The sequence below is a fragment of the Mus caroli genome, chromosome 4 (genome assembly GCF_900094665.2).
Source record: "Mus caroli chromosome 4, CAROLI_EIJ_v1.1, whole genome shotgun sequence".
Classification (NCBI taxonomy): domain Eukaryota; kingdom Metazoa; phylum Chordata; class Mammalia; order Rodentia; family Muridae; genus Mus; species Mus caroli.
In genome coordinates, this window is record NC_034573.1 from 77762332 (window position 1) to 77785002 (window position 22671).

The window sequence follows — 22671 nt, forward strand, 5'->3', positions numbered from 1 at the left end:
TGCACTGTGAGAGGGTTGAGTAGAGGGAGAGAGGCAAAGTTAGCAGTGAGGGAGGGAGAGGCAGGGAAAGGCAGGGAGAGAGGAGAGAGGGGAGGAGAGGCAGAGAGCAGGAAGGAGAGGGAGGGAGATTTTCTTTTGTTTAAAGCAAGATTCTTGCTATGTTACCCAGGCTGTTCTCAAACTTCTAGATCAGGTGACCCTCCTGCTTCAGCCTCTACACCCTGTCAGACTACAGGGTTCTACCAACATACCCAGTAGCAACCACAATTGTTTGGTTCACTTATTTTATTTTATGTATATGAGTGTTCTTTCTTCAGCCTTTGTACCACATGCATGCCTGGTGTCAGAAGAGGGGAGCGAATCCACTGGAGCTGGAGTTACAGATAATGAATGGTGTACCACCATGTTGGTGCTTGCAACCAACCCTGTGTCCTCTGAGGGAGCACCAAGCACTAGCTGCCTATGCAACCCACACTATCTGGTTATCACTCTTCCTAATTCACCAGTTCACTCAGGTCGCCATTGATTTGATAAAAATCTTGTGTGTGAGGGGTTTTTTTTTTTTTTTGGTTTGTTTGTTTGGTTGTTTGGTTGTTTGTTTTGGTAACAAACTTATTGGCTTTCCTGGCTAAAATGATTATTTTGATAATTCTACCTTTTGAAAATATTTACTGTTTTAAAGTAGACAATAATTTCATTTTATGAGAATATTGTCATATTGTATATCCACTCCTGCTTGGGTGGATTATATTCCTATCAGTGGGCCCTGGGGAGGATCCTGTCTCATCTATGCACAGTATTCTTTAACCCAGTGAAGGATGCCTGGCTTCAGTTATTTATTATTTGGAAAGATTTAAGACAGGATGATACCAAGATCATCACAATAAATATTTGCTCAATGATGAAATAAAGCACTAAACTCAAGGTTTTGTATGAGACCATCCTCTGTGAAATGCCTGTGGTCCTGAGCGTCTAAGAGATTTTTTTTGCTGTAAGATCTATAATATAAAGATATTTGACTGCCAAGAATTTTTTGGAAAAGATCCAAAGGAATTCTGTGGAGATGGTTTTCATCCTGTGGGTGAGTGGGATAATGAGTCATTAGTTTCCCTATTTCCAAGTCTCAGCATTTGTGCCCCGGCATCTGTGATGGGACGTGGAAGGAAACGAATATTATCACATGTAGGATCAAACAAGGTACAAGGAAGGCAGCAATGCCTGAGCGAGGGCCTTCCCTAGGCTTGGTACAGTCACCAAATCACAGGTGTGTGCCTCTGTGAGTGAGAATGCATGTGTGTGTGTGTGTGTGTGTGTGTGTGTGTGTGTCTGCCTGTGCACTTACACAAACAAATGCAGGCACATGTTTTTTATTGTTTATTGTTACAAGGATGCTCTCTGGCCTGTAAATTAGAAAGACATCCCATCACTTGAATAGGGAAATTAGTCAAACTGTCTCCTTTAAGTGTATGACCTTAGAAAAGGTTCCTCAAACTTCCAAAGACTCCCAAAGCTGCACCCATGCCTCTGAGCTGATGCACCTGATACCAGAGACCTCCGCCTGCAGCCACACATGCCACAGAATCTGTAAACCCTCATGGAAAAAAAAAGAACTTGAGCATAAACACATTCTGAACAGTATCAGGGCTCCTTGATATATTCACTGTGCTTAATTACAGACCAGAGTTTATTTAGAATGAACTATACATCTCTTAGAGATTAAGAGGTAGAGTGTCTTGTCTGAATTATGTTCTTTAAACTACATCTGGCAGCAGTAAATTAATGTTGAAGGATGAGAGTCTGTGTAGAGTGCCTAGTGTGAAGACTGACATATAATAAATTTCAACGACTGTTAGTTTCTCAAATGCTTCTATTCTTTCACATGTGGTGTTTCTGTGTGTATGCATGCTCACATGCAGGAGAGAGAGAGGGAGAGAGAGAGGGAGAGAGAGAGGGGGAGAGAGAGAGAGAGAGAGAGAGAGAGAGAGAGAGAGAGAGAGAGAGAGAGAGAGAGAGGAGTCCCTGCATAGGCCAGAGATAGAGTTGGATTCCTTGTATGCTGGACTCGTAGGCTATTGTGAGACACCTGACACGGGTGCTTGGAGCCAAACTCAAGTACCCTGTAAGAGCAGCAAGCACCCTTAACAACCACTGAGCCATCTCTCCAGCCCTGCCTCATCTTTTTACTGTAACACCTTTTTTATTCCCATCCATCCCTATCTGGAGCCACACTGTGAAAGCTGGAAAAAAAACTTAATTTATTATGAAATATATAAACACAAATATAGTTTCTGTGTAAATGTGATTATTTACAAATTAAATATTAAATAGTATGGATTTAAATATCCACCTTGGAAGAGATGGGTCACTCTTAGTTGATATCCTATATATGTGTTCAATATCTAGCTGTTAGATCCTAGCAGAATTGAATAAGTTCATATCAGTTAATATACCTGTTTTTATTTTCCTTAGGAAATTGAGAAGACAAAGATAGACATTGAAAATGACAAGGAGTGGATGTTGTACATTCAGAAACTTCTTGAAGGACAGGTATTTCATGTTTGTGCTTCATATATTAAAATTTCCAATTAAATATTGCCAGCCTCACATTTGTAGACACCCTTATTTATTTCTGTTAGGTGAAGAAGCATCCCCTGGGTCAGTGGTAAAGTTAACCCCCTATTTGTACCTTTGGACTTAACAAATGAAGCAAATGCCTTGAGAAAGAGCCAACACGGGCCTTGGCAAGTGCATTAATTAAATTATTGAGTCAATCGCTCTGCTTGCTAGAGTGAAAGGATCCATTCTTCCAACCTCTTAGGAAAAGAGATTCTTTATCAGTGTCTTTAAAGTTGGAAGTTGATACGGACACCTGAGGAGTTCATGGGTTTCGGTGACCTTTTACTGTGGGCCTGTTTCCAGTCAATGCGTGTTTTCCTCACAGCCAGACAGCTGTTTATTACTGTGTCTTCCCGCATTCTCTACAATATTTTCTACTGAGACCTCGAGCAGCTTGTTAGTGGGAAGTAAATATTGATTTGGCATCCTGTCAATGCAGAAAGAATGAAAAAATTTCCACCAGAGGCCCCTCAAACATTTTCCTATCGACGTTTTCTGGGCTGAGTGGAAGGCTGCATAGAGGATGACAGGGCCAAGCCGAGCCGGGCTCCCTGAGGGCTCTATTGAGGCTGCTGCTGTGACCAGTGTGAAATACTCTTCCTCCGCTTTCAAGTGTGTTTTTAATACACACATGGTCTGCTGGGATGTGCCCCTCTTGTAAGTGATCAAGGGCAGTTTATTGGCAGGTGAGAGCCTCCTTTTCTGGTCATAGCCAGCTTTTGTTTTGACATCACTGACAGTGTGTAATGCATTCTAAAACTTTTTCATTATAGTCACTTTTTTTGCACACCCTAATTGTTTATTTGAAACCCAACCTGAAATAAATAAAAGCTAAAATATAATTCTCAAAGTGGGGGGGGGGGGAACCCATCAGTCAGTGACTTTTGAAAGGCCCTGTGAATGTTTCCGCAACAATTAAAAACAAGTTGACACTAAGTATTGTTAGTTTATATCTGTATCACCAGGTAGCATCTCCTGTGTTTGTAATGAGAGGCCTGGAGATGCGCTGGTGGTGATTCCTTGATTAGCATGTATGGAGACATGAGTCCAACCCCCAGAGCCAAGACAAGAAATGCAGAACAATAAGTAAATGATACATACTCATGTTCTTGTGGTTAACGTTATATAGTTTCTAAGCCTTATCGGAAATTACTTCAATGATAGAATGTGATAGGTGACGTTTTTGTTAAAGTTGTCCAAATACAGATACACAGGTGTGAGAGAAGCCCTTTTCCAGTAACAACTTGATTTTGAGAAATAGAGGTCGTTTCTTTTTCTTAACATGCACATTTATTTTTAATGATGTATATGAAGTGCGGGTGGTGGGCTGCACACATGTGTGCAAGTGTCTCAGAGGACAGAGTGTCAGCCCCCCCTGGAGCTGAACTTACAGGCAGTTGTAAGCTGCCCATATGGGTACTGGGAACCAAATTCAGACCCTCTGCTAGAGCAACACATGCTCTTAAGTGTTGGGCCACCTGCAGAGCTCATTTCTTAACCTCTCCAGCCTGCAGAGCTCAGGATCAGCCCAGTGCCTGGCACGTGAAGGAGTTCAGTGATAGCTGGTATGAAGTGTTTTCAGCTTTCAAATGATAGAAATAAACTTGTAATAATTTTCTAGGTGTTGGCCTTATAACTAGGACCTTGTAGTTCCTTTAATTAGAAATTTTACCATCAATTATAATCACAAAATAATAAATCAATATATTTAAATCTTGCTAATGCTATATACTGTTGTTGAGTGTGCACAGGCGTGTGCGTGTGCACATGCATGCCCTTGTGTATGTGTGTATGCAAGTGTCTTACATATGTGGAAGTACATGTACACATGTGCATTATCTGGGTATATGCTTATTCTGTCCAGTTAGTATTAAAAATTCTCTGTTGAGATGGCATCAGACTGCTTAATACTGCAGGTTGATATAGTGCCTTTTTGTGCCACTGAGCCTGGACTCTGGAATATAATTGCCTGGAAGTATTGATTTAATTGCCCAGGTTTATTTGTGGACTCCTAATTATTGACTGGAGGTGAATTTAATGGAGCAGCCTTTATGAACACTGAGCAGCGCTGCTGTTGCCGCCATACATAATGAACGGCATCATGTGCCTTTACATCATTTTTCAAGCTAATTTTATTCTGCTGTGACAGTATGATAACATTTAAAAAGTCAAAGACTTTTTATTTTTATTACTGACAGAGGTGGTTTTGCTGATGTCTTTGGAATTTGTAAGAAAAAAAAATAAGCATTTCACTGGTTGCACTTGAATGTCACTTCATAATTATGCCCAAGAGAAAAAATCTATAAAATAGAAAACATCTCTTTTCTTCTCTCTCTCTCTCTCTCTCTCTCTCTCTTTCTCTTTCTCTCTCCCAGCAATTATATTTGTCCTATGTTTTTAAAACTGTTTCCTTTGCCCATCAGTATTTTAGAGTCTGAGATACTCACATTATTATCTGGGCAAAGCTATAAATATGTTTGGTTACTTTACAGCTTCTGTCTCCTTGTGTGTGCAGTTACACAGTCTTTGAGCTGGGGAGTAAGTGAGCATATTCCCTACAAAACTATGTGACTCGATTCTGATGTAATAGTATTAAAGTATTTTAAAGATAAGAGTATAGGACACCTTTTCTCTGCCCTTTTTCTCTGCTGTTCAGCATTGTGTGGTAGAACCTGAATATTGAACCAGTTGGTCCCATGTTTGTTGACTGCCTTCATTGAGTGAAATTTTATATTGATGATACATTCAGCACAAAATAAAAACCTGGCTTTCCCCCACGTGGCATGGTGAAGCTGTACAATATGATACCTATTTACTGTCTGTGTCTGGAGAGCATTAGAATGAAAGGTTGGAGCCTTGTATCCATGTGTATACAGATTACAGAGAACAAGGACATAACTTCACTATTTCAAGCAGTTGTAATGTAATTAGTAGTTCTATATATTTGATATTTTTCTGCGGTTCGCAGATCCCTAGTTAGGAACATCGAAAAGTAACTTTGTAAGGCCTGCTTTCATTTTCTCTGGGATAGATGTCCTTATTTAAAAATATTACTTATGTTTTCTTTTTGTGTTGATATGTTTGTATATGTACAGCTGGTGAGAGAGAGGAAGGAGAGATGAGAACCCCTAAAATTTGTTTTTATGTGGTTTAAGGAGCAGTGAAAATAGAGCTGAGCCAGATGCCTCTGCATTTGAGCAGGACTGTGCTTTAGAGAGATGCATGACAGCATGCAGGACTATGGAAAAGAAAGAGATGAGGGCCACAGGGTCCCGATGTACCCCAGCCAGGGTGGCAGGAGGGCTGCACACATCATCCAGAGTTAATACACATCAGGCAGGAGGGTGCACGGACAGTCAGAGACCAGAAAGGGATCATCTTAGCAGCCCCTGCGATGAGAAAGTTGAAGGTGTGTTGAAGAGGCTCAGTGATGAAGAGAGCCAGTGTGTTAGAAAGGACATGCTCAATAGTGACTAAAACCATAGAATTCTTAATAGGTTGATAATATCTGAAGCATTCTGCTTTTTCTTAATTTATCCCAGCTTTTGTTAGTCTGTCCTTACTTTAAGCATTGAAGAAAACATTTCACATTCTTATGTGGACAAGAAAGGGATAAGCCTGGGTACCTGGATTAGCATATTCTGGGTGCCTGGGAACAAAGTTGTATTCTCATCGGTTGTTTTCCTTTGGCCTTAAATATTTCTGACCCTGTTAGTTGCTTCCGAGCTTATAAATGCTGAAGTTTGAAGTGCTCCATTTTCTCCAGTCTCTTCTCTGAAAATAATGCTTTTCTTCTGTAGCATGCCTGGGAATGTGGCTGTACTGAGAGACTGATAAACTCCCCTGTCTTTTGTAGCTGGAGAGAACTATCAGCGCAGGGTTAACCCGAGTTCCTCCTGGAGCTATGAAGCCATCGTTTCTGTGTTACTTCTCGCGCATGGTATTTGTAACATGTGTCCATGTGAATACATTCTGAATGCTCATCTGTTCTCACACATACAAAGCTGCATAGTCATCCACAGACATTCCTTAGAGCTAGCCCAACCAGCAAGATGTAAACCCCCTACTAACCCCGCCGCTGCAGGGTTTTGTATGTAACAACTTGAAGTTGCTTTTGTTTCAAAAAAGGACCTTTTTTTTAATTGGTTAAAGTTAAAGCAGTTCTTAAAAATTATTAGATTCTAACTTACTGGCTTTGTAGTCTTTCTTTGTTTTAGTAGCCACCATTGGGTAGTTTTATCCACTCCAATATGTGCCCTTGTGTTGTAATAAAGTAGTTTTTAACTTGTTTTCTAAACTTAAGTCTTGCCTGAATCCCAGCAGATTCCCTGTCATGCTCTGCTCAGGATTCAGTGGGATTCATTCACAATGTTTACTCGGTACCAATACTATGAGAAAGCACTGGTCACCATGGGAGACAAAGGAAATTATTCAGATCCCAAGTTTTAAATCCAAAACAAGAAAACACCAAGGTCCCCATGAAAGTGGGAAGAAAACAGAACCCTTCTGTATCACTAATGGGAAAATAAAGCACTTTGGCTGTGCCTGAAAAGACTAAACAATGAGTTACATTGCCCAGAAATTGTGCTTCTCAGCATACTGCTGACAGAACTGAACGGAGTTCCTGAGCAGATTCTGTGTAACTTTGTTCATAACAGTTACATAGACAAAAGGGAAAACTGTCCCAGTGCCTGTTGACCAACATCACACACACATAGACACAGACACAGAACAGACAGACAGACAGACAGACAGACACACACACACACACACATACATACATAATTATTCCTTTTGCACAACAAAAAAATAAGCCTTCAGGAGCTTACAATCTATTGTTTGAAGTAGAAATCTTATAAAAATATTAAACATCATTTGGGGGCTCAAAAGAACTAGGCATGAATACCAGTGTTTCCATTACTAATTTGTGTAAAGAGGCAGCTTAACTTATACAAAAAAAAGTACTCAACAGGTCTCTGTGAATTCTAAACCTCTGCACTGTTGCTTAGAGGGGGACATTGGGGGGGGGGATAATCAGGTTGGGGGGCCGTCGCTCATGAATGGAATTAGAGCCTGGGCACTGAGGCAGCTTGCTATTTTTCTCTACCATACGAAAAAGCTCTGAGACGTTGTCCAAGCCACTCAGTCTATGGTACTGTTACCTAAACCAATTAGGTGACTCTGAAGTGTAAAGTAGGAATAGACATAACCTATGTAGTTATTGGCTTTGGAAAAAGGAGTCATATTACAAAACATTTACTAGTAGTAATAAATGTATTATTTGTTCTACTGTATGCTGCCTTTTCTGGTAAGACAGGTTTCCATCAATGAAATTCTTATGTGTGGGGGAGGTGGGGTAAAATAGGTATGTGCAAAGCCTCCGATTCACCAAAAGTAGCACAGGCCCGAATTGAAGACAAGAAGGTTTAGAGAAATGAGGTTGTTTCTGGGATAGTGTCATTGTCCCAGGAATTATCTTGAAGGTGAAGGGATATCTTTGACCCATGACCATACATTTGGTCAAACGGCCAGATGGGTCAGGTAAAGACCATCACCTGCCATGGAAGTTCTAATGATAGGTGTTAGCATGGCACAGAAAGTATGAAAAGAATACTCCAGTATCCCACAGGATGCTGAGGAAGAGCCGTGGTTCAGGCCTAGGGTGCTCCTGGGTTTGCAGGAAAGGCTCACCTAAACAGAACATTCACACATTTCTCTTCCATCGTATACCCATAACAAGTCCTTTCCTAAATCTTGAAGTATCATACTAAAAGTCACCCTCTCCCAAGGACTCCATAAATAGGATAGATCACCAGTCTGCTTCAAATGTTATCTAAGTTTTCCTTGAGGCAGAAGAAAAAAGTTAAGATAACTTGTGTCTTAACTATTTTCAGTTCTTGTCTATGGCTTCTAGAACCATTTTAAAATTTAAGTGATGATAAATTATGGATTGTACCATAAATGGAATGTTTCAGGGCATCAGATTGGAGGGAGTCAGATGCAGTCCTTCTCTGTCAGCTTTCAGCAGGGTTCCAAGAGTTGTATCTGTTAGGATAAGTAGGAGAAATATGAGCTATTTTTAAGAAACCTATCTCAAAATTAAATGCCAAATTTAATTACAGATCATTTTTCCTTATTTATTTTAACAAGTTCACTCTTCTAATTTTGAGAAAACAAGTTAGATGCTAAAAAAAAAAAAAAAAAAAAAAAAAAAAACCGGGGGGAAACCCCCTTTAATCCCAGCACTCGGGAGGCAGAGGCAGGTGGGTTTCTGAGTTCGAGGCCAGCCTGGTCTACAGAGTGAGTTCCAGGACAGCCAGGGCAGACAGAAACATTCTGTCTCGAAAAACAAAACAAACAAAACAAAACAAAACAAAAGGTTAGAAGCTGTCCATCTAGATATGTAAGCCTGTGCATGCAGTGAATGTGTGTGTATTAATGTGTATATAAGCAGATACATAGCATTATAGCAAATGCTGTACCCTTAACTTGGCTACAAACCCCACTGGCCTTCCTTAGAAGGTCCTGAATCTCACTATATCTGGTCCTTTGACTAGCAGCTATAATATAATAATTTTATAAAATTTATTTTATATACTCAAGTTAGATATTTAAAAATGTAATATCTTTTGAAGAGTCATCTTCAAGCAAAAAGAAACAAGAGTGAAATGGTCATAGTATTATGTTCCCCTTATTTTAATATGCCAGCTTTAATATAATGTTACTATTGGATATTGCACTCAATGCTGATGTTTTATAGTTAAGGTTGTTAGGCTTCAGTGCTTTCTTGAGATAGTTCTCAAACATCTACAAATTTCAACTTATGCAGGATTACTAATCTTAACTCATGAGTGGAGTGATTTTAGGATTCTGACAGTGGCAAACCAGTTCAAAAAGGCAAAAGGGAGGTTGAAAATCCATGCGACTTCAGGGAAATCCTTCCAGTAACAGAATCACATTCTATGACATGGATATCCAAGCCACTGAGACCTTTACAATGGAACAAGCAAAAGTTTCCTTGTTAAGGCATTCCTTTTAACCTTTCATACCAAGAAATCTCTTCCCTCACCACATTTCCTGGATGTCAGAGATGTAAAGCCATGTCACTTTGCCTTGATAGAACCAGGAGCCTTGCTCCTTTTTTTGTTTGTTTAATCTAGAAGAAATAAACCGCACAGGCTCTGTGGACATGAAGTTTAGCACGTGCCATCCCAGGTGAATACCAAGGCAGTGCAACTGTTAGGCTTGTCATTTTGTGTGTATTTGATGGAATGTGTGTGAGATCTGTTCACTGTTGGCCAGTCTGTTTCCCATTTGAATCTGACCCTAAACTCCTTTCATGAAAAGGACATTGTGCTTTCTGTATCTGAAGTATTTTTTAGAGAGGCTAAGCAGCCTTCAGAATGCATGCAAAAACAGCACCATTGACTGTAAACTGTCCAGAGGAAACAAGCTTGCTCTTGTTATGGACTTTGTAGTAGTAGAAAGTGATGGTTTCCTTGTTCTTAAAAATATTTTACACTTAAAAAATACTTCAACGCCAGGCAGTGATGGTGCATGCCTTTAATCCCAGCACTTGGGAGGCAGAGGCAGGCAGATTTCTGAGTTCGAGGCCAGCCTGGTCTACAGAGTGAATTCCAGGACAGCCAGGACTACACAGAGAAACCTTGTCTCAAAAGACAAAAAAACAAACAAAACAACAACAATAACAAAAAAAACTTCAAGTCTTAATGGTGGTATAAACCTCTACTCAGAACTTTATATGTGTGTACCTGAAGCAGTCAGTCAAGCCATGGAATTTTAAAATCATTTTCCAAGATAAATGCCATATTTTAAGTGCCATTTCAGTCCTAACTATAACCAACTTAGAGCTGTATGCTAAGAACTGATGTTCATGTAATTCTCATAAAATTTTGTGGCAGGAGGCTATTGAGATGTCTCAGTAGCTAGGAATATATGCTCTTCTTACAGAGGACCCAAGTTCAAGACATAGGAAAAATTCTATCACTCATGTAAGCCAGTTCACATCCACCTGTGACCCCAGCTCCAGGGCATCCAACTCCTTCTTCTAGGTTCCACTGATGCCTGCACCCTTATGTTCATGCCCATAGAGACACACAGAAATATATTCTTAAAAATGAAAATAAAGCAAGGGGGCAACATTTAAAATGTAAATTAATAAAATAACTAATGAGAAGATTTTAAAGATGTTTTATACATCACTAAAGATTGTTATATTTCATCTAACTTTAGATTAATGTTAATTTGTGATATTTACATTTTAATGGTGACTTGTATGTGGTATAAATGATGATTCTCAATTAACCAAAATGGCTATTGACTGAGAAAACTCATTCTTAACCTCTTGGGAATTTTTATAAATTAATACTAAATTAAGCAGAATCTTATCTGTATAACTTACTGAAAATCTTGCTAAATAAATGAATAGTATTAACTTGGGAAGGACTCATATGACTCAAAGGCAGGAATTAATTGTTGTATATGAAGGGTCTGTGAGAACTTTCTAGTGTACTCATTTAAAACAATGGATGTGTTTAGTAATTATTTCATAATCCTTTTACAAATGTTTTATAATACTTGCTTCCTTAATCTTTTTAAAATATATTTAAATTCACTATTTTTATAAAAAGAAAGTATTTTTCTGTTATAAAATTTATTAACTAGAATTGAGCATTATAAATTTTTCTTTATTTGTGCATGTGTTACACAATCTGTAAATATGTCTGTGCAAATCGACACGCTCATATACACACTGTTAGAGGCCAGGAGAAGACATGGTATCTCCTGCTCATTGACGCCCAACCTTACATTACATCCTTGACACAGGATTTCACTGGGCCTGGAGCTGTTTGTGTATAGGCTAGGCTAGTTGGCCATCACTGGGTGTCCTCCACAGACCCAGAGTTCCAGGAACATGCATCACATCCAACTTGTACCTCAGGACCATGGGTCTGCATCAGGACCTCACACTTGTATAACAAGTGCTCTTATCAACCAAGCACATGGCTCCCTTCTCTCTCTATTTTTTTTAAAATTTTCTTTTCTTATCATGAAAAGGCCATTGCACACAAGAATTCACAGCAATTATATCTATGCTCAAGACCTATAAAATAAAGCCTACAAAACTCCAGCATTGGTAGCGAAGTGTCCTCCAGCGTCTCCTCCTCACCAGACTTACAGGCAATGGATGACTGCTGGCGGGTGCACGAGTCAGTCTTCTCCAGGGATGGCCCCTGAGAGATTACTCATGCTTTAGTAGGCAGATGGTCCCACAACCCATGCACATCCAGGTAGCACTAAGTGAACTCAGTGGATCTCAAGGCAGAGTCCGTGAAGTAGGAGGATGGGAGAGGCATTGGAAGAAGGAAATGGAGGCTCTCTTTGATCAAAACAGATGCATAACATTTTCAAACAACAAAGAGTATATTTTTGTCACCATTCAAGTCACATCTATTATTACAATAATAAACTATAAATTTATAAACATCAGTCAGAATGAAGGCTGAGTTTAGAGGGCAAGACTGTGAGAAATGGTGTATTACAGAGAGAAAATAAGTGCCAGGGGACCTCAGAGAAACATTGGAAGGGGCACAGGAGAAACAAACTGAACACCTCAACTAACACACATAATAGGAAAAACTCCATGTAAAGTTATGCTAGGGTAAATCACATGCTTCCGCACTCCTGGTAAACAGTGAGGTGCGTGCAACCACGCACAGCTCGGCGTCTTTGTGAAATCTCCAATATGTTAATTGTATATAAAGTTTAAAGAAGCTTACAGGCCAATAACATAGGTGGAACAACTGTTGGATTTAATTCTGAGACCAGTTTTATTGGGAATCATGGAGGGAGAGGGGAGAAAGCTGTTGGCATCAGGTTAGTCACCAGTCTTCTTTCTCCCTGCTGAAGGCTTCCTGGGAGGGGAGTTCTTTTAAGGAGAAGCAAAATGTCTAAGTATGTCGTGTGTGGAAAACGGCCCACCCCACAGGAGCAGTTTAACTTTTTACTCAAAGGCAAACTTTGCAGATAAGAGTCCAAGTGTCAGTACATCACCTCAGGAAGGTAGGGAACTTGGTTAGCTAGGTAAACACAGCCAGCTTGCTTCCATGTGTTCCAGAGAGCAGAACCTAAATGTGGTAAATAGACCATGAGAAAGGATGGAGGCCTGAATTTAAAGACAGGAAGTTTACTTTTTGAGAATCATGGGACCTGGGAAGCAGCACCTTAGAGGCATGTGAAGAGGTCCCAAGACAATGGAACTATTTTAAAGTTTGGTGCCACCCAGACTTGCTTCATCAGAGAACCATTTTTCTAGAAACATTTAGGAAAAGAACTTCTAAACGTCCATTTCTGCTTTTGCTTCTGCCAATAAATGATGAGAGGCTGTTCCATCTTCTCTACCTTCCTTTTAGACAGAAATGTGTATGTATGTAGATAGTTAAATAAAAGATACCCAAGGGTCTTGTCACTTGGGGCCTAGTGCTTGCTAGACAGAAAGAACTCCTTTTTATTATGCATTCTTTAAAAGCTAATATTATTGCCCTGATGACTTAATTTTCAAGTTAGTAAAACTAGCAGTTTTACCAAGTCTAACTCCTTTCTGCATCCTAGACATACTATTTGTCTAATAAAGAATTTGTTGTTATTATCTTCAAGGAAAGAAGAAATACATTTTTTATTCTTACATCTAATATTGTTTTCCTACATTTCTGAAACTGAAATGTATATATTGTGTGTATATGCTGTGCATATGTATATACGATGATGGCTGTCCTACATAGAAAGACTATTTCAAGTCAACATATATATCTAATACTCACTTATACCTTATAACTAAATAAATGTCCTGTTTTGGCCCTTCTCTGGTAACTTTCAGGTGAGACAGAAGTGCAGAGTTCTTGAGTTGGGGAAGTGTGCATACAGCCAGACTGTCTTTAGGAAAAGGTAGAAAGTAGAAGCTCTTGAAAGATCTTAGTGAATATTTGCCCTTCCCACCAGTTCAAATTCAGCAATGAACCATTTTGGTCAACTTGATCATAATCCCTTGGCTGAGCCATACAGAAGACAAGCTCTGTCTTTGCTTGGTTTGGACTATGGACACCATCGGGTCCTGTCCTGCACAACAGAAAACCTGACTCTACTTCCCTCTGGAGAAGGAGTAGTTGTACTATAAGCATTCTAACAAATTTAGAGAGCAAAAGTGGTGTATTCCTGGTCAAACAAAAGTGTGTTCCTGGACAAACCCAAGAAATACTTAATGGATTTCCTAATTATGTCAGACCTTACATGTAAGATGAGATAGCAGGAAGAAAATAACAAGAAATAGGTCAAAGTGCAGGAGGTATTTGAGGCAACCATCTAGGCTCTCTTATTTACAAGCCATATCTATATGGGATATGTCCACATTCTAGCAGTGAGCCAAGGAAGCAATGGGAACAAGAAAACTACCAGCAAAGTTATATCAATTATGAAATTTAAAACTGTTCTCACATTTCATAAACTCAGCAGTTTTTGAAACATGTGTATTACACTTTGATATACCAAACAAACTTTAACAACTTAATCAATGGGTATACTTTCACCATTTTTTCTCTCTGAAATTTTATCCTGAAACTCTTGAGATATTGGGCTCTCATACAGACAAGTGTATTGATAGTTCTCTCTCATTCTTTTATGAGTGATGAACATATAGTATCACTACTGTGGGGCTGTGTGCCCTGGAGATGACTGTAACCTGCTATTGATCAGCTGATTGAAGATGAATGGCTTAGCTGCTTGTATTGCAGATTACATCATTAACATGGTCAGTAAACCATGAATTGTTCAATAAGGCGTTTATCTTTTTTCATTTTACTTCTGCCCTTTTATCATTTTTATTAGAAAAGCCAAAATTGCCCACACTAACCAGAAACGTCTGTTGAAAAGAGATCCAGTAGGGTCCCATTATGACTTCAAAGTTACAGATAGCTAAATGCTAATGGATTAGTGATATTTAGTGGGTGTTTTTTATCAAACCATTTTTTTCTAATTTTGTATTACTTTATTATATTTGTGTAACCATATACATTATATGGTATGTGTGCATGTGTGTCTATATAAGTCAGATGACAACTTCAGTCATCCGTTCTCTCCTTCCATGGTGTGGATTCCAGGAATGGAATCAGGCTTTGTAGCATGTGCCTTTACCTTCTGAGATGTCTTACCAGCCCTTATATGTGTTTTAAAACTGAAGAAAATACAATTTTAATAATTTTGTTGTTCTCTTTCAGCTTCCGTTTGCATCATATTTACTAGAAGCAGTACTGGAGAAAATAAAGGAAAATAAGAAACTAACTGAAGGATATTTCACAGTGATGAAAGACACTAAATAAAATTAAAGTAGAGCTATTTTCAAATACAAGAACTTCATGTGCTGTGGTTGTAAACAGTCCAGATACAGTATCTGCTCCAGCTAGCAATGGGCAGCTTCAGCCAAATAAAAAGTTGCTGAAACTGATTGCTGAACAAATGAAGTTGACTAAGTGCATAGCCACATAAAAGGGAAGGCTAGCATTTGAATGTTGGATGTTGTCCCAATCAATGCAAACTTAAAAATGGTTTTCCTCCCAGTACATAAGAAGAAAACAAAACAAGTTTGTCACAAACTGCACAGATTGGTCTGAGTATAAAATAAAAAGTTATAAATAAAGGACTAAATATAAATTTATATAAAAACTAGACTTTTATACAAAACTGTTGTAAATGTGATCCAGTGAACAACATCTTTGTGTGGTGAGAAAATATGAAGTGAATTATGCTAATATCAAGGAGGGGCACTGAGTGAAGCATACTGTATGCCTCCATTGTACCTGTTCTCATTGACATACTGGATTATACGGGAGATACTCTGTTTTTCTAGAATTGTCTGGAAAAAAATAAAAACATTTCTCTCCTTTGTCTGCTTGTGCAGTTATATAAATCAGCAGGGCCAGAACCCCAATGTATAATGTCGGGCTAGACCAAGCAGAGCTCATACCATGCCATCTAATTAACAATGCCTTCTCACTGCGGTGGGAACACTATGTGTCGTTGTTAACCATTCTTCTCCTTCCGTGTCCTCACTGAGTTCTTGCCACACATTCTTGGAGCCTCTGAGTCACTGAACTTGCTCTTCTATGCTTACTGTCGGTTCTGTCTTTGTAGAATACTCTGTGTGTAACTGTATGCGTACCTGTCTTCTCATCATCCAGGTTCACTTCACCAGTTCCATCGTGGCATATTCTCTGAAAATCCTACTAGTAACATGAAATCATCTGCTTTTAATCTGCTCACTCTTTGCTTTATGGTTGACCCTCATTTACTCCTTTAGAATACAGACCCCATGAGATTAAAGTAGGTGATGGCAAATTAAGACCCATAGCCAAATCTTGCCTGCCATCTACTTTTATATAGTTCACAGGCTGAAATTTTTTTTCTATTTTATTAAACTGTTTAAAAACAATACTTTGTGGCATGTAAAATCATATGAAATTCAATTTTAATGTTTTATCAATAAAGATTTATTGCGATTCGGTGATGCTCATTCCTTTGCACAGCACTTAGTATAGCTAATAACACTGTGGTAGTGAACCTGAGTGACCAGTAGAGGCTGTATGTGGTATTTTCCTTGCTCAAGACTGCTGCTCAGCTTGCTACAGCCACAATGGCATAGTCTAAATTGAATGCAATCCTGTCAAGACCATATGAAGCTCAAGAAGAAGGAAGACCAAAGTGTGGATGCTTCACTGCTTCTTAGAAAGGGGAACAAAATACTCACAGGAGGAAATATGAAGATAAAGTGTAGAGCAGAGAATGAAGGAAAAGGTCATGCAGAGACTGCCGCCACCCCCAGCCCCTGGGGATCCATCCCATATACAGTCACCAAACCTGGACACTATTTCGGATGCTGGGAAGTGCTTGTTGACAAGAACCCGATATGGATGTCTTCTGAGAGGCTCTGCCAGAGCCTGACAAATACAGAGGTAGATGCTCACAACCAACCATTGGACTGAGTAGGGGGAGGTTTCCTGATGGAGGAGATGGAGAAGGGACTGAAGGAGCTGAGGGGGGGTTGCAGCCCCATGAAGGGAGCAACAGTGTCAACATTCCAGACCCCCCGGAGCTCCTGGGGACTGAACCACCAACCAAAGAGTACACATGGAGGGATCCATGGCTCCAGCCACATATGTAGCAGAGGATGACCTTGTTGGACATCAGTGGGAGGAGTGGCCCTTGGGCCTGAGGGAGTTCTATTCCCCAGTGTAGGGGAACGACAGGGTGGGAAGGCAGGAGCAGGTGGGTGGGGGAGCACCCTCATAGAGGCAGAAGACAGAGGATGGGATAAGAGGTTTTCTGGAGGGGAGACCTGGAAAGGGAATAATATTTGAAATGTAAATAAAGAAAATATCCAATAAAAGGGAAAAAATTCTATCAAGTTACAAATAATGAATTACTAGAAGTTTAAAAATATTAACACACATCCAACCTGCCAGAGCCATTAGGATCACCCTCTTAAGACAGAACTGTGTCTTATTTTGTCCTGCACTGGATAGCAGGGTCACATGTTTCTTGTATAATGGCACACTATACCTATGCTAAAAGAACATGGAACACATAGATAACCAGAGTAAACACGACATGTCACCACTCACAGGAGGACATGTTAGAAAGATTATACTATTTGATGTATAACAGCCTATCAGAGGATTCTGCAATAAAAATAAAAATAAGCCTACCCCAAAAGAAGGAGGAACAGGATACAACAAAGAACATGACACTTTACAAAGGTTACCCATTAACTCCTGTAACTCCTGAATTTCTTATGTGGCCAGAGGGACTTAAGTGATTAAGAGTCATGAGTGGGAAGGATACTTAGACTATCTACATGGATTCTTATAAAAGACAGAGTCAGATAGCGGGAGAGAGAGAAGGGAAGAAAAAAGTCAGTGAAGGTGCGGAGAGAGGAAAGAGGGTCAAAGAAAAGAAGAGAGAGTGTCAGAAAGAGGCTGCACACTTCCAGTTACAAGCAAAAGGACAGGGAATTTGGAATAAGCTGCACTACTTGTTTTAAATATGGAGGAAAGGGACTGATCGTAAGCAAAGGAACTTAAGTGATCTTTGGAGACTAGAAAAAGCAAGAAAATATGCTTCCCTCAGAAGAACGCTGATACAAACTGATTAGCCCAGTGAATTTGAGTGTGACTTTCCAGAACTTGGGGAGAGTAGTGTTTCTTGTATTAAGCTGTGAACTTTATAGTAATTAGTGCAAAAATATAAAACTAATACAACTCACTAAAATATCATTCATAACTTCTTATTCATGTGGGGCTTTGATCAGAAGATGTACAGAAGGTTGAGTCACTTCATTAACAAACTAGGAAGTAAATAACATGGAATAAAAAGACTTGAAGTAGGAAAAGCACTTGGCAAAAGTCAACACAAGGACCAGCAACGTGACACGGTTTGTAAGGGCACTGACCACCTAGCCTACAAACCCATGATCCCCAGAAGCCACACAGAAAGGAGAGAACCAATTCCCACAAACTTGTCTTCTAATGATACAGGTTCTGTGGTACCTGTACACACATTCAACACAAGATAAATGTTTAAAAAGCCATAAAAGTGACAAAGGACATCAGAAAACAGAGAAGCTCCTCACTTTAATAAGAACAGCTTCAAAAGTACCTACTACCAATGTTGAGTGAAACAGTGGGAGCAGCCATTCCTTCTAACATCAGGAGGTAGCAAGGACTTCATTCAGCCCCCGTAATCATCTTTCTAAACCTAATGTGGAAGCTAACCAGCCTGCACAACAAGGCAGCCAAGGCAATGGAAGGGAAAGAAATGCACACAGATCGGAAAGGAAGGAGGTCTGTACTAAAGCAAGTAGCAAACAATGTTAAATCAAACTGCCAACAAGAGCAACAGAACAACTCTCAGTTGTATGTCTATACATTAGTGACAAATAACGTAGAAACCAAAATTATGATTGTAACTTATTTCCCCACAATGGGCATACTTAGGTATGAATTTGACAAACATCTTCAGGACTTATCAGAGCTATAAAACACATATGTAACAAATCAAAGGTTTAAATAAGTGAGACACACTAAGAATGCGAATGGGGATAGTCAATTTAGTCAAATAGGACAAAAGGTCTCCAAATTGATAGGTTTAAAGTAATAGTGTATGATTTATCTGGCGAGACATAGTAAATATAACAAAAATATAAAAATGTAAAAGAGAGAGAGAGAGTGAGAGAGATCACTTCACATTTCAAATTTCATCATTTAGCAACATGAGTAAGTGTGCAGTACCAGCAGAGGAATAGAGGCCAGGTCAGAGGATTAACATAGCCAAAAACATGCCGAATGATCATAGGCAAAGACTCAAACAATCCTCTAGAGGCAAACCAGCTACTTTGATAGATGGTAGAAAGCAGTTGGACATCCTTACATTAAGAAAAATAATAAAATTAGACCTTAACTCCACACATTAGTATGCAGATGTAGGAGGAATAAAGAAGTATTGACAAGTGATCGCTGCTGGGTGATCGCTGCTGGGTGATGGGGCATCCATTGCTCCCTAGGAGTGTAGCCTGGCAAAGCAACGTGCTCCAGGGGAAGGCCACACATCCAAGCAAGCTCAAAGATGACAGAACAGTTTGAACTGGATGGACTTAATTTTTAAAAATCAAAATTGAATTGATAGGGAAGGGGTATCTGGAAAGAATTGAAGAGTGAATTTGATGAAATACAGATGAATTCTCGAAGATACACATTTGTGTGTGTGTGTGTGTGTGTGTGTGTGTGTGTGTGACCTCCTTAGTCACTTCTTAATTTTTGAAAACTGTCTCCCATTGATCCAGGCACTTGACATTTCAGCTAGATTGGCTGGCCAGCAAGCACCCAGAGTTTGCCTGTCCCCTCTGAGATCACAGCTCAGCCTGGGATTTATATGAGTAGATGAAACTTGAATTCAGGTCCTCACACTTAGACTGCAAGCAGTACACCCACTGAGCTACTCTCTACCCAGTTAGTGTTTATTGTCACAGGGTAAGCCATTTATTTAAACATTAAATATAGATGACAATATGAGAGAAAGTCTTCTAGGACCTAATGTTAGGCGAGGAACTACAAGAAATATACCAAAAACATGCTGCAGGATGGAAAAACTGGCCAATGTCATCAAAATGTAAAATGTTTGCTCAGGGAATAACAAGCTACCATTATATTCTCTCCATGTCCAAATCATATCTGTCAACCACATAGCTGATAAAGGACTCATCTAAAAATAAAGAATTCACAAGGCTTAAAAACTCAACAATGGAACAGTCCTGTGTGTGTCCTTGAATGGAAGCTGTTTACCATAGACAAGAATGATCATGATTATACGTGTTTAGAATGTAGGATCAGGGAGGGAGAGAAATTCTGTCATCAGCACTGGCCCCCTATGCTCCTATTGAAAGTTCTGTTTACATTAATTACGCCTCAAAATTATGTAGGATTCTGTCCAATAGCACAAGTGATCCTTGGGTTTGGAGGTCCCAAAATGAAAATTTCTGTGAGAAATTTATAACTACACCGAGAAATCCTTTCTCAGTGCCCTCAAGTAACTATAAAACCAAACAGAAGGGATAGCAGGAACCCCTGGGAGAGAGCCCTTTACTGGCCTTAATGTCTGTGTTCAGAAGAGCCATGAAATCCACCAGCAGAATAGTTGCTGTTTTCAATTCTACATCCCTGTGCACATAACGGCCTGTGGTAGTAACACAAAAGTTAGGAGTGGTTTAATATAATAAAAATGATTTCTTGTGCAATGAAATTTTTCATCAAATACATGATTTTTTAAACCTTCTTGCAATAAACATTGATGTACCTGTATCTCCGTGGTATGTTGACTTGGAGACAAGTCAGATAAATACCCAGAAGTGGTATAGCTGGGTCAATTTACACAACTCTTTGGACATCATTGGCTAGTGCAACCCTGTTCCTGAAAGCTAAAACCTAGGTCTCTGGCAAGAGTGAAATGCTGAAAGAGAACCTGATAATATGTACAGATGTACACACACACACATATGTAATATTTTATATATGTGATATATGCTTATGTGTGTAATATATATATAACATGTAGGAATTTTATTAGTCATAATAAAGAATAAAGTTAACTCATCTGTAGGATGCAACTTGTGATATTTCTATCAAAAAATTAGGCCAAATATACTCAAACACACTGATGCCATTTTTTCCCTTATTTATGGTTCTGATGTCTATATAGATCTTACGAAGATAAAATTTTATGTGTGCATATGACATGAAAAAAAGTAAGATGGTCTACGGGAACAAATGGGGGTAATGGAAGGGGTATAGTGTAAACACATTTAGCATAAATATAGATTTTATGAAAATTAAAATAACATAAAACAACATTGGCCAACCTTCTGATGTATAAATGAAGAAGTACTCATTGCGTTGGTTTTTGTTTCTAGATTTCCTTTCCACAGATCAGTCCTCTGTTTCTTTTATTTTCAGTTCTCAGTTCACAAAAGCTCAATGCTGGCCCCTTCCGTGCCATACTGGTTTTCCTCTTTCTAAGTCATTGCCACTGAGAATAGTCCTGCTTCTTCCCTCAGGTCTTTGGGGTCAGGACAGAAAGTAGGACTCTGCTCTTGCAGCTTCTGGTGTGTGGGTTCCCCTTCTAGTAATCCATAGAAGGGAAGTTAGAAGGCTCAATTATTTTATGCCCCACCCCACTGTTGGCCTGAAGAAATATACCCTTCATGTGGATGGACCTGGTTGAGGTATTCTTCACAGAGACATAGGTGGACCCATCCCTTCCTTACCCGATATCAAGCCATGACTACTCAGCCTAAAGCAACAGGGAAGCATCCTTCTGGGATGTTCTCTGGTTAGGAACATGGTTCTTTGACAACCCACTCCATGTTCCCTGTAAATATCTTTTATTTTAGCTGGTTGCCCACTTCCTCCTTAATTACCCATTGGGATTCTTTACACATGGAAGCAAACCCACACCAGAAAATTAAAGCTAAGGCATTTTTCTTCTTATGGTTTTATTTTGAAGTAGTTTAGTATTCATAAGAATTTATGAAGACTGGGAATGGTGCCTTTAGTCCTAGAACTCTGGAGTCAGAGGCAGGAGGTCTGAATTCAAGGCTAACTAGATCTACATAATAAGTTCCAGGCTATATAGAAGTTCCAGGTTATATAGAATGACTGTCTCAAAAAAGACAAAAAGACAAAAAATAAACCAAACCAAACAAACAAACAAACAAACCCACAAATGTAGTTCACATAATTCTGGAGTAGCTTTTACTAGTCTCTTCACATGATGATATCTTACATAGTATATTGTCAAAACCCAGAAACTGACTCTAAACAATATTATAAAAATAACCATGAACGGGGACCGGGAAGCTAGCTGGGTTGGTGTAATAGCTAGATTTAATAGTCCACTGGATAATCTAGAATCACCTACGAAGATAATCCCTGTGAAGACCTGTCTACATTGGGTTGAACAAGTCTGGGTGATTTCCTTAGGTTAATTGATGTGGGAAGACATATCCCACTGTAGGTGGCACCATTCCCTAGGAAGGGGGTTCTTAACTATGTAAGAGTGGCACAACTAAGTTGAGCATAAGCAAGCAAGCAGCATACATGTATTCATTCTCTGCTTTCTCTTGATGGTTATGATGTGGCTAGCTGTTTTACATTCCAGCTGCATTGACTTCCCTGCTATGATGGACTATCACCTAGAATTGTGAGTTAAACAAACCTTTGTCAAGTAAGTTGCTTTTTGTCAGGGTGCTTTAGTCTCAGCAATGGAAAAGAAACTAGGGAAGTTGGTAACACACCATAAAATCACAAAGACTCGAGTGTGGTCCTCATATTTAAAAAATATTCTGAACATTGTGCCCTGTTGGGAGTCCTGAACTTGGGAGGTCGAGACAGGATGGGGCTCATAGGCCAGACTACATATCTATCCCAACTGATATGT

General features: G+C 39.3%; 1 protein-coding gene across 1 annotated transcript in view; it reads left to right on the forward strand.

Annotated features, from left to right (window-relative positions):
- Positions 1-16181, forward strand: part of Cntln (centlein) — a 236149-nt gene extending 219968 nt beyond the window's left edge. The window contains exons 26-27 of the mRNA XM_021161204.2: positions 2470-2547; positions 14907-16181. Of these exons, the coding sequence (XP_021016863.1) occupies positions 2470-2547; positions 14907-15008 (180 nt within the window). The 3' untranslated portion in view covers positions 15009-16181. The remainder of the gene's footprint in view (positions 1-2469; positions 2548-14906) is intronic.
- The last annotated feature ends 6490 nt before the right edge of the window (positions 16182-22671 follow it).